Here is a 15,151-nt window from a genome sequence, read left to right on the forward strand (position 1 = left end):
AAGTACAGTGTGGCCATATTAAGTATATGGTCCGGGAGTTAGTCAAAACGAACTCCACAGTTCCATAATGGCTAGACTGAATACTGGGAAGTTTGGTATCAAACTTCTCAGAATAATAAACCCAAACTGATGCCAGTGTTGGATTTATTTAAAAAAATGCACACAGAGGTCATATTAGAGATGCCCTCTGTAATTTACCCAATCCTCTAGTGTAGGACTGACTGGTCTGTGCCAGCCTGCCACTAGCAGACAAGTTTCTGACCCCTGGGATGAGAGCCTTTGTGCTCTCTGAGGCCAGAAACAAAGCCTGTACTGGGTGGAGGTGCTTCACACCTCCTCCGTGCAGGAACTGTAACAGCTAGCGGTGAGCTTCAAAGGCTCAGGCTTCATGTTACAATGCCCCAGGGAACTCCAGCTAGTGGAGATGCCCAGCCCCCGGGCAAAGCCCCACTTTTGGTGGCAAGTCCAGAGGGATAATTAGGAAGAACAAGGAGTCACCACCTCAGCCAGGACCACCCCTAAGGTGTCCAGAGCTGAAGTGCCCCCCTCCTTGCAGAATCCTCCATCTTGGTTTGGAGGATCAGGGCCAATAGGGATAAGAATGTGCTCCCCTCCCCAAAGGGAGTGAGCCCAAGGAGGGTGTAGCCACTCTCAGGGACAGTAGCCATTGGCTATTGCCCTCTAACCCCCTAAAACACCTCTAAGTCTTGTATTTAAGACTGAATCAAGCTAGTCAGATTCCTGATGACCTCACAAGAAGAAGAAGGCCTGCATAGTGGAAACCCCAGCAGAGAAGGAAAGGAGACAATGACTGACTTGGCCCCAGCCCTACCGGCCTGTCTCCTGCTTTAAAGAACCTGCAGAAGAAAAGCGATGCGAACTGCAGGTCCAGCGACCTCTGAAAGCGGACCGCTTGCATCACAGAGGATCAAGAACTCCCGTGGACAGTGGCCCTGTCCAAAGAAGAACAGAAGAAGAAACCTCTTCTGAAGGACTCCCACCTCACTCCAGAAGCGTGAGTCCTAACCACTCTGCACCTGACACCCACGACCGAGTCAGGGTGGACCAACTGACCAGAGAGGACCCCCAGGCGACGGTGACCAAGTTCCCCCTGGGTTGACCTCTCCACCCCTCCACGACGACGTCTGCAGAGGGAATCCTGAGGACTCCCCTGACCGCGACTGACCTGGACTAAGATAACCGACACCAAAGGACCCACTGCACCCGCAGCCCCCAGACCTTGGAGAAATCAACACCTGCTGCAGCAACTATCAACAGGCGGCCTACTTCCCTGTCTGACTGGTGGTTTGCCCAAGACACCCCCTGTACCTCGCGCCTGAGTGACCCCCGGGGTCCCCTCATACAAGTTTCATTAGAAACCTGATGCCCTATTTGCAGCCTGCACCTGGTCACCCCAGTGCCTCTGAGGGTGTGGGATTGGTGCCTACTTGAGACCCCTCCAGTGCTCCTCTAATCACCCCTGGTCTGCCATCTGAGCCGTGGGTACTTGCCTGCTGGCAGACCGAATTCCAAGTACCCCCGTCTCCTTAGGAGCCCACGTTAACATTGCTTGACCTCTGCACCCGGCTGGCCCTGTGTTGCTGGTGGTGGGTGTTTGGGGTTGACTTGAACCCCCAACGGTGGACTACCTATAACCCAGAGACTGGAACTGTAAGTCGTGTACTTACCTCTAAAACTGTACTTTATTTTCTTCCCCCAGGAACTGTTCTGAAAAGGCAGTGTCCACTTTTAATATAGATATACTTTGTTTTCTTAAAAACTGTTTACTTGACTAAAGTGAAACAAAGTTACATTGATGTCTGTGCCAAGTACTTACCTGCAACTGTATTTACTTCTGAACTCAGTCTTGTAGTTGTAGTAATAAAGTAACAAAAAGCTATTTTTCTATATAAAACCCTATTGGTCTGGAGTTGTCATTGAACGTGTGTTTCTTATATTGCTTGTGTGTATACAACAAATGGTTAACACTACCCTCTGATAAGCCTAACTGCTCAACCACACTACCACAAATATTATTGCCTCTGTCAAGTCTCTTGGGGAACTCCTGGACTCTGTGCACACTATATTTCATTTTGATATAGTATATCCAGAGGCAGCTTTCTACACCCAGTCCCTCATACCAGTTCATATCCTGTTTATAAAGCTGGATTTCAGAGTTCAGGGTCCAGTGACCCCTCCCGTTCCTCCCTGATACCAAGCCCACAGGAATAGCGCTCAGGATCAGATTTGAGGGGCAGTGCTTTTGTCAGTGATGGATACGACATTGAGTGATGCCCCTCTGGCTTTGTATCGGAGTCGGTGAAGCTAATGGGGATGGTGCTGCCGGTGAGCGCAATAATTGGGAACAGGGCCATGGAAGGTCGACGTGGCTACACAGATGTCGGTCTGGATCCAAAAGTGGGTCCTTGGGGCCACACTGGCAGTGGGGCCAGAGCTGCTGGTGCCGAACCAGCCGGTGCCAAAGGCACGTCAGAGGGGTCAGGACACCCAAATACGGCGCACATGGTGTCATAAAACTCCTTTAGTTGGGCAGGGTTGCTCCGGCTCCTGGAAATTTGTGGAGGTGTGGAGTTGGCCCAGGCGCAGACCTAGAATGTGGATGCTCCCACGTCTCATTGGCCATCAGACGCGAAGAAGTCAAAGCACACTTTGACTTCTTTTTCTTCTTGTGCCTACCAGAGTGTCCTGAAGATTTGGAATGGGACGACAACCTCTGACTCTGCAACCACTCCCGGGCCCTTCTACCTCTCGACCTGGACCTTGACCGGCACAGAGTCGCACGACAGGCCGCCATGAGCTTCAGGGAGTGGCTCCTCAAAGCCTTAGGGTCAATATGCGGCAGTCAGAGCACGACTTCGGGTCGTGGTCGCGCTCAAGGCACCACAGCAAACAAGGTGTGGGTCCATCACTAACATCGGCTGGTGACAGGTGCTACAGAGCTTGATGCCTGCCTTCTTGGATGACATCCTGCCACACCAGGAGGTAAACCTCAAAAGCTTTGACAAAACATTGAAAAAGGCTCAGTCAAAAAAGACTGAAGGGGTAGCTCCTCCTAGATCTGCGGTGGCTGGCACGGAAAGAAAGGAACTGACATCAGCACGCCTGGGTGGCCTCTGCATGGGTGCTGTGGACATCAGTTCCAGTGCAGACGATGATGATGAAACATGCAGAGCCGAAGAAAAGAACTAACGTCAGCACGCCTGGATGGCACCTATATAGGTGCTAAGGACACAACTTCCTGTGCAGATAATGACGAGGACCACACAGAGCCTATTGACGCCACCTACCGGAATGCAGGGTTACTGCTCATGAATAATCTTCCAGATCCAGTCTGATGCCTGGAAAGAATATGCAGCTAGAAGTCTATATCAGATACACAGTTCCAATATGGCGCAGATTTGTTATCCAGACAAAGAACTCTAAATTGAGCTTTCACCACCACGTTGCTAATGGGTTATATTTCTAGTCTAAGTGGTACAGTCATTTTTTTCTTAGACTCTCAACCAAGCACACTGCAGAGTTTTGAATAGGAGTACTAATGTCGTTTCTGAAAGTACTTTTTGCTACTAATGTGAGGTTGTGAAACGATGATGCCAATAAGTTACTTCCCAACAATTGGCTGAATCTTCTCAAGAGTGTTTTTTGTATTTATGGTTTGAATATCCTTTTTTTCCAGACATCAGCTCTCTCTGATCCCACCTGCCCTGCAGACCAACAGAATCTTCCAGGTCCATCACAGAATGGCCATCATTCCAAAAGGAGAAGCAGGCATCGTGGCTCATCCCCTCTGCCACCACATGAGGTCAGAGCCTACCAGCTCTATACGCTCTATAGAGGAAAAGATGGTAGAGTAATGCAGGTGAGTGACCTGGAAGAGTGTATTGTTCAATTTAATTCTATCCATGTTACATATTGCCAGACTTTGGGCCCAATATAGAGTTTGACGGACAAAGTACTACATCACAAAAGTGAGTAGTCTGTTGCCAAACGTTTGGTTTAGAGACAGATGGCCCTTAAGTATTCTGTCAGCAGAGTCTTCCATTGTCTCTGTTGATGAAAAACTGGTGGTTGGAGGAAGTATATTACATTGCCCGCCCTATGTAAAGTTTTATTTTCCATGCCTGTCACTACTAGGAAAAAACCTGGTGGCGAGGGACAGAAATAAAAAAATAACAACCCCCCTCCCATACCTTGGGAGAAAACTCCCACAGTGTGGGGGTCATTGTTTTTTCATCTGAACATCCATCAAAAGCAACAGTGGCCGTCCTCCAAACTTTTTGTACAGAGATGAGCACTGGGACGGCGGTCACCTCTGTATCTGACAGTCAGTAGTCTGTCAGGATAGAGGAGATATAGGGGGTTATTCCAACTTTGGAGAAGGTGTTAATCCGTCCCAAAAGTGACGGAAAAGTGACGGATTTACCACCAGCCGTATTACGAGTCCATTATATCCTATGGAACTCGTAATACGGCTGGTGGTATATCCGTCACTTTACCGTCACTTTTGGGACGGATTAACACCTCCTCCAAAGTTGGAATAACCCCCATAGTCCTCCGCCACCCTGATGGATGAAGAACCATCTGTCATTTTTACAAAACCATTGTACTGATACGATTATCTCTTTTGTCTTGTGTTATACTCATAGGAGCATTAAATAGTATTATTATTATTTTAAATTTGACAGATTACTCATTCACACATATGAAGGAAAATATTGATTAGTTAATTGTTCTTCAAAAGTACGCAATAATATTCTATATTTTTTGCAAAGGTAAAAATAAATCCTGGAATGTGGATTTAAAAAAACAGGGTTATTTTAACACCAAATATTAATAGTCGTTTCATATAAAAACCCAAGAATTAATTCTGGTTAGATAGTCTTTCCAGATCGCTCCTATTATACAATCATTTGCGAGTTGTGTTTACAGGGATACATGATATTTGTATATTAACAAATAACAATGGCATATCAATAAGGATGCAACTTAATTCCATGCCACTAGAATATGGTGGCATGGGTAAACCTTGTTTTTTTTATCTGATAGCTTAACGTTAGTCTCAGTGAAGTCTGCTATTTTTTTGTTTAAAAAAAACAGCCTGATAGTGTCAAGGGACCCAGGTCTTTATAAGGAGTAATGCCTTCAATACAACTGAGCCTTTTTGACCCCAGGCAGGGATGGTGATGTACAGTCCCTAGCTTAGCTATCAATACATTGGTTCTGTCATTACATAATCTGAATGGTCCCCTGGATTAAAAGCATGAACTTGCCACCGCCATTAAGAAGTTTTAATGTTTCAATGTGCTAATGTGCCCAACCTGTAGAAAGCAGCAATAAGGTCCCTGTCAGTAATGACTTTATGCACTAACAAGGTTTGATGTACCCAGGCATTAACAAATGTTAGTTGTCTGTGGCGTCAGCATCTTCATCCCCTTCCCCATCCATTGAACAAGCATTGCCAATGGGTCTATCTTTAAAGAACTGTTGTATGGTTGTTTGAAGCTTTACAAGTAGATAGCATGGGAATGGAAGAAAAAAGAGGATGGAAGACAAAAAAACACTTTGGCAGCTTATCAAATGCCTCGTGAAATTGTGAATGGATCATTGGTAATAAAAGACTGTGTGTAACGGTACCATCCCCTTCGCACCTTGGTCAAATGAAGGAGAATAGTTACGTTTTGGAATGTGCCATTTAGCACATTTTCCCATGATGAATTAGTGAAAAAGAGGTAAGAGAGGTCATACCACTTTTTTTACTACTTCTGTTGGACATTTATTTTCCCCTTCAGTTCCTTCTGCTTTCATCTTCCTCAGGAGTAGATATTTTGTTTGCAAAAGCCAGGCAGTTTAATGTTACAAAAATAATCTGTTATTGTAATATTATACATTCTTTGGAAGTATGCCAAAATAATTCTTAGTTTTTATTGGTTGCTTGAATAATTTTATCAGAGCGGTAGCAGTGTGTGAGCGACTACTTATATAAGCTAACAAATTATTTAAGCAATATTTCATTTTGTTTTCCAGGCCCCAATTAATGGATGCCGTTGTGAGCCCTTGATCAGTAAATTGGAAAACCAGCTGGAGGCTACGAAGGAAGAGATGAAGGCTGAGTTAGGCACTGCCCAGGATAAGATAAATGCAAAGCTGGGACAGATGGACAACAAAAATCAGCATCAGGTAAGGAGTTTGCAGCTTCAAATGATTACATGAACAAGCTACTAACCTTCAGAAACACTCTTTCTGGTGAATATCCAATCTAACCGCAGATTCCTCAACTTAGAATACTTCCTAAATGACAAACTGGATCCAGACACTTTAATTCAGCAGTGCTCTCGTGCACCAGTAGGTGGTACTTTGCAGCTCCATGCTGGCTCCTTACCACCAACAAAAATAATGAAGCAAAGCCACATATAAGCTCCAACCTTTATTTCTTATTTTTCACTTTCCTTGCCCTCAGACCTGGAGCGTGAACAAATGTTGCTGCCAGTGTGCTGAATACTAACTAGGGACTTTTTGAGAAGTTTAAAATAGACCGCTCTACTAGAACTGGGAAGCCGGAGGGCAGTGAGGAATCCTTTAATAGTGCCCACCGCAAGGGGTTGGTGGGCCACAGATAAAGAAAGAAAAGCCCACCCATCAGCTCTGTTTGTAAGGTGTCACTCTTACGAGCACCATACCAGGCCACAGATATCCCTCCTGATAGGTGGTCACTAAAGAGAGTGACCAAACCCCCTTTTTGGGTTATTTAGGGAATGCCTTGAGGGTGGGTCCCCAGATTTGTTGTGAAAGATTCCATCAGGACTTCTCTGCAAAGACCTCTTTTGTTCCTGGACTCCGGAACTGCTGCTGGGCAACACAGGAAGCGAACAAGACCGCAATGCCTGAGAAGACTTATCCTTGCAACATTATTTCTGTGGCTCCTGTCAGCAATCTGCTACATTTCCACAGCTGTGCATCCTTCGGGGGGTAGGCAAGACTTCAGCTGCACAAGAAGCAAGAAGGAATCTCCCTTGGAGTGAAGGAATCACTCTCCTGCATCCATAGATCCTCTGTCCTCGAGATCTGTTAAGATTCTCCAGCACAGGTGGTGGTTTTGAGGGATCACCTGGGTCCTCTCTGCCTTCTATCCAACGTGGGCGATGGTGAGCCCTTGCCTTCTCCTTCAGGACAGAATCCCTTTGCACTGCAACTTGTTGACTCCTGGTCCAAGGGATTTTCGGGCTCCAATTAGCTCTGGTCCCCAGCACTCTACCTTTGCAAGGACAGTCTCCTCTCTTCTGCTCCAGCAATGTCGGACTCCTCTTTAGGTGTGCTGATTGGGCCTCACTGCGATGTACTGTGCCTGATGCCTGTGGGTTGCTTGTGGGGATTCTGACTGCTTCTGCTAGCTCCCCTGTCTTCTGAGGGACAGCCTGGACTCCCCTCCAAGGGTCGAATACCCAGGACCTTGCTGGCCCTCTACAGCTCTGCAAAACCTCTACAGGCTCCTCTTGCATTTGCTTGTGCTTGTTGGGGGGCATCTTGACCAATAACCCATCTGCAATCCGCCCACCATCGAAGGGCAGCTCGTAGGTGACTTCAGGGACTCCTCTGCAGCTCCTGGACCCCTCAGCTGGACTTCATCCCTCATCGTCAACCTGGATCTTCAGGTACAGAAGGGTGGGTATTGGCTCCTTCCCCACACTCCTGCATGGACTGGACGGTGTCCCCTTCTTTTGCAGGTCTTCTTCACCCAGAATCTGCCCTTGGGTTCCACTGGTCCTGTCCTGCTTCTACAATTTCCAACCACGCAGTCCCCACGTTACCCTATGGGAAAACTGAGTAACTTACCTCTCTGCATCTGGGCCCTGGGGATCTTCTAGATACTTACCTTTTGGGGTTCCCTTCTCTCCAAGCGATTATCTAGCTACACCATACACTCTGGTGGGTGATACCATTTTGTTTTAGTATATCGTTTATCCCCACTATACGGACCATGCTAATTTATGCTATTCTTGATTACTTACCTGTGTATATTTGTTGTGTTCATGCTTCCAGAGGGAAGTATACCTGGTGTATGGTGTGCCATAATAAAGTATCTTTATTTTTTTTCAACACTGTGTGGTTCCTTTCATGTGTGACAAGCGACTGTGTGACTACTATGGTATTGCAAGTGCTTCACATGCCTCCTAGGTAAGTCTTGGCTGCTCACCACAGCGACCTCTTGAGAGCCCTGGCTGTCTGGATACTGTAACACTCATTAATGGGTGTTTGCTTGGACCCAGTATAAGGTGTAATACCTTGGGTGTCCACCACACACTGAGACAGCTTCCTACAGCCCCAGCAAAGAGAGTTGACATAGTCAAGCAGAGAAGTGATTAGGGCATGCATTATCATATTCTAAAGCTGCACTAGTAATAAGTACAGAAATGTATTTGAAGATTTTAGAAGTTGAAAGCAGACGCGTACCATGCCATCCACCTGTGAGCCAAAAGAAATTCTGTTGTCAAACTCCACCCCTAGATTACGTGTTATGGTTGCGGGGGAGGGACAAGATTGGGCCAGTAGTCACCATTCTAGATGGGGAGCTTTGCCAAATAGCAATATTTCTGTCTTGCATATGTTACATTGTAGATTGCTAAGATGCATCCACTGGAACACAGCCGTGAGGTAGGCCTTAAATCTGCTTTAAGGCAGTTGGTATGTTTCTGTCCAAAGTAAGAAGGATCTGGGTGTCATCTGCATAGGACACAACATGAACGCCGAAGGATTCCACCAGTGCAGCCAGCGGGGTCATATCAATGTTGAACAGCGTTGGGCTCAGGGCAGAGCCATGGGAGACACTGACCTTTAAAGGCTTAGGATCAGAAGCACAAGATAACATCCAGACTGATTGGCTTCTGTCCAACAGAAATGAACCGATCCAGCCCTATGTGGATCCCCCTTATGCCTATACTTTCCAGCTGCTGTAGAAGAATGGAGTGGGACACCAGGTCGAATGCTGCAACATGACCCGTTTTCCTTGATCTACCACCACCTTAATGGTGTCAGTAACATCAGTAAGGGTGGATTATAACCACAGTGGAAGCCTGATTGAGAAGGACGCAGCAGCTGGGTTTGTTCTAAGTATTTAGACAATTGACAATTAACCAACTTCTTCAATATTATAGAAAAAGTGGACAGTAAAGAGATAGGCATGAGGTTAGCCAAAATTGATTTATCTGCCAATGGCGTCTTCAGCAGGGGAATTAGTTTGGCTTATTTACAGCAACTGGATACCATGGCTGAAAGTATGGAACTATTTAGAAGGATGTTGAGGATGGGATTGATGACTCTACGATTGGCCACTAGGATATAGGGAGTGCACGGGTCATCTGGAGCGCCGGACTTTCAAGCTTTTAAAGAAGAATAGGTGCAAACTCTTGCAAAAGCAAAGCATGGTCTTCACTAAGATCACTAGCTGATCCTCCGACCAGCCCGTGTCAAGGTGGTCATCAGGTCCAGTAGTGTTTAGTGCATCCACAATGCCCTAAATTTTGTTATTGAAAGAAAAAAAAAAAGATAGCTTTGCGCATAGCTTAGGGGAAGACTCTATCGGCTGTTAGAGAGCATCATGGTGGTTACACTTTTTCACATTCTTTAAAATATCTCTTAATTTAAAGCCAGATTCAGCAATTTGATTGGAGAAGACCGAGTGGGCCCTCTTGATTGCTTGATGGTAATTATTTAAGACTGTTTTGTAAAGTTCCTTAACAGAAGGTAAATAGTTATTTCTCGAACCTTTTTCCAGTTTTTTACAATGTTTGCCCAGCATCCTGAGCATCCTGAGCATCAAACCATGGAGCAGATAAGTATTTGCTTTTGGAGAAAGCTGACCTCTCCTTTAAAGGAGCAACATTTGTAGCAACCAGCCATTGGCTGCCAGTGAATCAGCCTTAATATCTCTGTTCATAGGTGGGATACTAACACTGAGTGTAAATTATTTTTGAACTAGGAACTTTACCCAGTTTATGAAAGGATCCTGTTCCGCATTCCAACAAAAATGAACCATTGCATGGTGTGACCAGTATGAAAAGAGAGGGTTGAAAATATAAACTGTGGAATAGGTGGGTTGATTTACAAATTGGTTCGTATTCCAAGAGGTCATGTTTTCACGAAAAAATCAACCATGTTGGTTAGGGGCTTTATCAAGGTGAAGATTCAAGACTCTTAGGACCGTAAAAGTGGAGCATTTCAAAAGATACTTAGATAGACACTCATCTAGAGATGGCAGAAACCCTCCTGCTTAGCCCAGGGGTCGATAGACTAAGGGGCATATTTATACTCTGTTTGCGCCGGATTTGCGTCTTTTTTTTTTACGCAAATCCGGCGCAAAGTTAACTCCATATTTATACTTTGCGTTAGACCCGTCTAGCGCCAAAGATCTTGGAGTTTGCGTCATTTTTTAGCGTGGACACCTACCTTGCGTTAATGATATGCAAGGTAGGCGTTCCCTTCTAAAAAATGACTCTAAGGCATGTGCGCCTTATTTAAACTCCTGTGCAAAAATGACGCACGGGAGTGGGCGGGTCAAAAAAAATGACGTCCAGCCGCTTTTGCGTCATTTTTTAACGCCTGGTCAGGGCAGGCGTTAAGGGACCTGTGGGCTCGGAAGGAGCCCAGAGGTGCCCTCCCATGCCCCCAGGGACACCCCCTGCCACCCTTGCCCACCCCAGGAGGACACCCAAGGATGGAGGGACCCATCCCAGGGAACTTAAGGTAAGTTCAGGTAAGTATTTTTTTTTTTTTTTTTTTGTGGCATAGGGGGGCCTGATTTGTGCCCCCCTACATGCCACTATGCCCAATGACCATGCCCAGGGGACATAAGTCCCCTGAGCATGGCCATTGGGCAAGGGGGCATGACTCCTGTCTGTGCTAAGACAGGAGTCATTTCAATGGGGGTTGGGAGTAAAAAAAAATGGCGCAAATCGGGTTGAGGCGAAAATTTTGCCTCAGACCTGACGTGCCCCATTTTTTGACGCCCAAGCTCCATTTTCCCCTACGCCGGCGCTGCCTGGTGTGAGTAATTTGTTTTGACGCACACCAGTCAGCTCCGCGGCTAACGTCATTCAATAAATAAGGCGCCCGCATGGCGCTTTGGAATGGCTTTAGCCGGTGTTAAAACTTTTGATGCACAACTGCGTTGGCGCAGTTGTGCGTCAAAAAGTATAAATATGGCCCAAAGACCCCTGCCAAGGATTGTTTGGCTGATAGTGTAAGGCAGAAACCAAGCAATTCTGCCCTCAGGAGGTCTATTAGCTCGAACGAGGTGCCTTTAAAAGGTTTCTCAAAGACAATAGCTATGCCCTCACCTCTTTCTCTTTCTTTTTCACATTGAGGCATTGTATTTCCTTCAGGAATTGCTATAAGCGATGTTTGATGTTGAACTCTCAGACATCCAGGTTACGGTACAGATAAGACGTCCAACTGTTCCTCCTTGAATCAGTAAAAAATTTGCAAAACATTTTTTATGAAGGAAGCACCTGTTAACTAGCGCTGCCCGGATCACTAAAGTGTTCCCAGGCATCATGGTGAGTACTGAAGGCCAGTGGACAATACACTCTGTCCTATCTAGTGCTGGCAGGGAGTATAAACAATAAGAGCAAACAGGGGGTAAGATAGTATCCGAGGTTGAGCATATACCTTAACAATGCGAATCAGAGTATCAAAAGGAAATACAATGAGAAGTAGAGTAAGCGGTGATCCTGAGCTGGATGAAAATGGGCAGCATGACTGGCGCTGAGTGTGGCAGAGCGTGGAAGTGCACAGATGTGCCTGACTCCTGTTAGAAATTGGGTCTCTATTTGGCAGAGGTATGCACCTTGTCCAAGTAGGGACCACAATCCTAGTCAGGGTAAGTCAAAACACAATCTAAATTACCCTGTCCTCACCCTCAGGTAGCTTTATACAGAGCAGGCAGGCTTAACTTAGAAGGCAATGTGTAAAGTATTTGTGCAATAACTCATACAGTAGCACAATGAACAAAAAACACAAAAAGTTCTCCACACCAGTTTAGTAAAATAGATAATATTTATCTGAATAAAATAAGTCCAAAATGTCAAGAATCCAATGTGCGGAAGCAAAGATACTAAGGCCCATATTTATACTTTTTTAGCGCCGCATTTGCGTTGTTTTTTGACGCAAAATCGGCGCAAACCTACAACATGCAATTGTATTTTGTAAGTTTGCGCCGAAAGTGCGTCAAAAAACGACGCAAATGGGGCGCTAAAAAAGTATAAATATGGACCTAAATTTTAAAGATTAAGGGGGTCATTCCGACCCTGGCGGTGTCGGGGTCCGCGGGAGCACCGCCAACAGGCTGGCGGTGCTCCTTTGGGCATTCTGACCACGGCGGTACAGCCGCGGCCAGAAACGGAAAGTCGGCGGTGTACCGCCGACTTTCCGCTGCCCATGGGAATCCTCCATGGCGGCGCAGCTTGGTGCGCCGCCATGGGGATTCCGACCCCCATACTGCCATCCTGTTCCTGGCGGTTTCGGCCGCCAGGAACAGGATGGCGGTATGGGGTGTCGTGGGGCCCCTGGGGGCCCCTGCAGTGCCCATGCCAATGGCATGGGCACTGCAGGGGCCCCCGTAAGAGGGTCCCACTTTGAATTTCAGTGTCTGCTTAGCAGACACTGAAATTCGTGACGGGTGCTACTGCACCCGTCGCACCCCTTCCACTCCGCCGGCTCCATTCGGAGCCGGCTTCATCGTGGAAGGGTGTTTCCCACTGGGCTGGCGGGCGGCCTTTTGGCAGTCGCCCGCCAACCCAGTGGGAAACCCAGAATGACCGCCGCGGTCTTTTGACCGCGGTACGGTCTTCTGGCGGTTCCCGCTTGGCGGGCGGCTCCTGCCGCCCGCCAAGGCTGGAATGACCCCCTAAATCCCAATAAAGCGCTTAGAAACGCAATAGCTCCAACTGGAGCTATCACAACGTCATTGATGGAGTCGTTCCCAACAGTTCAACACTAGTCGCCAGGGAGTGCGGCGCCGGTCACGGAGTCGCATGGACCCCCAGATACAGCAATGTCAGGAGATTCATCATTGTCAGGAGATTGCCTACGACTGACTGTGGCGAGCCCCCCTTCATCAGACAGTGATTGAGGTATTGGAAGCGTTGTATAGCCAACCTTCCAAGGAGGGCATCGACCACCACCATTACTTTTGTGAACAGCTGAGAGATGCAGGCAAGGCCGAAAGGGAGTACAGCAAACTAAAAACACTTATGGCCTGCTTTGACCCACAAATAACATCTGTGGGACTGCAGGATGGGTACATGAAAATAGGTGTCCTGCAGGTTCAAGTACACCATACAGTTAAGTGGGTTGAGGGCAGGCAGAATCCGGGCCAGTGTGAACATTCTGAATTTCTCCTTCAGAAGGAAGGCGTGCAGAAGCAGAAGGTCCAAAATAGGCATGAGACACCTGTCGTTTTTTTTTGTTGGAACAAGGAAATAGCAAGAATAACAACTCTCTCGTTTTTATGAGCCTGGTACCCTCGCAATTGAACTCTTGGAGAGTAATGCTTGCTCCTCTTGCAGTAGAATGGCCAGGTCTGAAATTCACTCTGATGGGGTAATAATTGGCTGGACAAACAGAAAAAGCTGAGCAGAGCCATGCAGAACGAGTTGGAAGACTCATCTGTTGCATGACCATCCTGGGAGATGATGATGGGTCCTGACTCTCGCTAGATGGGCTTGTGCCACTAAGGGCAAACTAGAGTGGTTTCAGACCCACGTCCAGAGCCTTGAAAAGCCTTGGGTGACTGCCGTGCAGGTTGGTGGCATTAACTCTGCCTACACACCAGCCAGCTGGGATAGCCTCTGAACTTTTTTCATTGATTTGGAATCTGGCAGGGGTCAACAAACCCAAGGAGAACACTGCAGATCTCTTGTCCTTGAAGTGTTATAACACAGTCTGCCTTCTCAGCAAAAAGGTGAGACTAGTCAAAGGGCATATTTATGAAGGAGGCCTGTACATTGCCTGAACATCCTGTGGAACATATGTACATGTCAATGAAATTCAATACTAGTGAAGACTGTACTTCCTAGGCAATTAGTAGTATGTAGAGCAGTGTGAATCACATATTTGGCCATGTCTTGTCCTTAAATTGTCTGAGCCTAAGAGGTTGCGCAGTCTTCCGGGACTGCCATCAAGATCTTGCTGTCAGTGTCTCACAGGGCATGCGTATAGTGACCCAGTAGGCAGAAAGCATTTACCAATCACAATGCCAGACTGGTGGAAGAAAACATATAATTGGCCAAAAACCTCAGTCCTCTTAGATTCCCTGTCCGGAAGAGTGGAGGAATGAATTGAGATTCACTATTCTAGTTTAGGTCTGAAACGCAAGGCCCTCTGGAGTAGAATGTTTGCTATGGCAATCAGGGATTCCATGAGCTGGTCTGTGATGCCTGGCCACCTGCCTATCTACAAGTATCAGTGAGGGCCTCATTAAAAAGGAGTAAGTGGTCAGGAGTAGCTGGCTCTGGCTGAGGAATATCTGGATATTCGTTTTGGTCTTGAATCAAGGCAGCAGTAAATCCAGAATCTCAGCTCCTCTCTTGACCACTCATGTGAAGGAGGCACTTTCCTTCTTTGTGGACTAAGTGGCAGGTCAAGCCCTACCTCAGGAGAAGTGTAAAGCCTACCTTATTCTTGCAAATCCATGAAGAAAGTATCATCTGTGTAGTGAAGATGAAGAAAGCCATCCTCATCACCATCCACATCGTGGTGTGTCCCTGGTTCTGATTTAGAGCCAAAAGGATAATGGAAACTCTTTTGGTGCAGCATCATTTGAAATGGAGCCAAAGTCAGTTCTTTATCCAACATTGGTACCAGTATCAGATCCTCTTCCAGCACCAGTGGTGTCAGAACTGATGGTGATGTGGAATAGACCATCACCAGTCTCGGAGCCAGAATGGAAGTCTGTACCACTGTTGGAATGGATGTTATAACAGGCCCCAAGACGGTCAGGTAACACAGAGGATGGATTTACTAGTGGTAACCTGACCCGGGGCCCATGCAGTTCCTTGGGGTCTAAAGGTTCATCAGAGGGAACTAGTAGCGACCACAAATCTGCAGTATGGCGTCTTTGAAGGTTTTAACCTGCTGC

At 46.8% G+C, this 15,151-nt stretch overlaps 1 protein-coding gene across 5 annotated transcripts in view; it reads left to right on the forward strand.

The window, feature by feature from the left end:
* ANKRD6 (ankyrin repeat domain 6) overlaps positions 1 to 15,151 on the forward strand; it is a 751,904-nt gene that overhangs the window by 661,786 nt on the left and 74,967 nt on the right. For all 5 annotated transcript variants that reach the window (XM_069235495.1, XM_069235494.1, XM_069235496.1 and 2 more), the window contains 2 exons: positions 3,698 to 3,880; positions 6,046 to 6,198. In XM_069235495.1, the coding sequence (XP_069091596.1) occupies positions 3,698 to 3,880; positions 6,046 to 6,198 (336 nt within the window). The remainder of the gene's footprint in view (positions 1 to 3,697; positions 3,881 to 6,045; positions 6,199 to 15,151) is intronic.

Source organism: Pleurodeles waltl, chromosome 5 (assembly GCF_031143425.1).
Source record: "Pleurodeles waltl isolate 20211129_DDA chromosome 5, aPleWal1.hap1.20221129, whole genome shotgun sequence".
NCBI lineage: Eukaryota > Metazoa > Chordata > Amphibia > Caudata > Salamandridae > Pleurodeles > Pleurodeles waltl.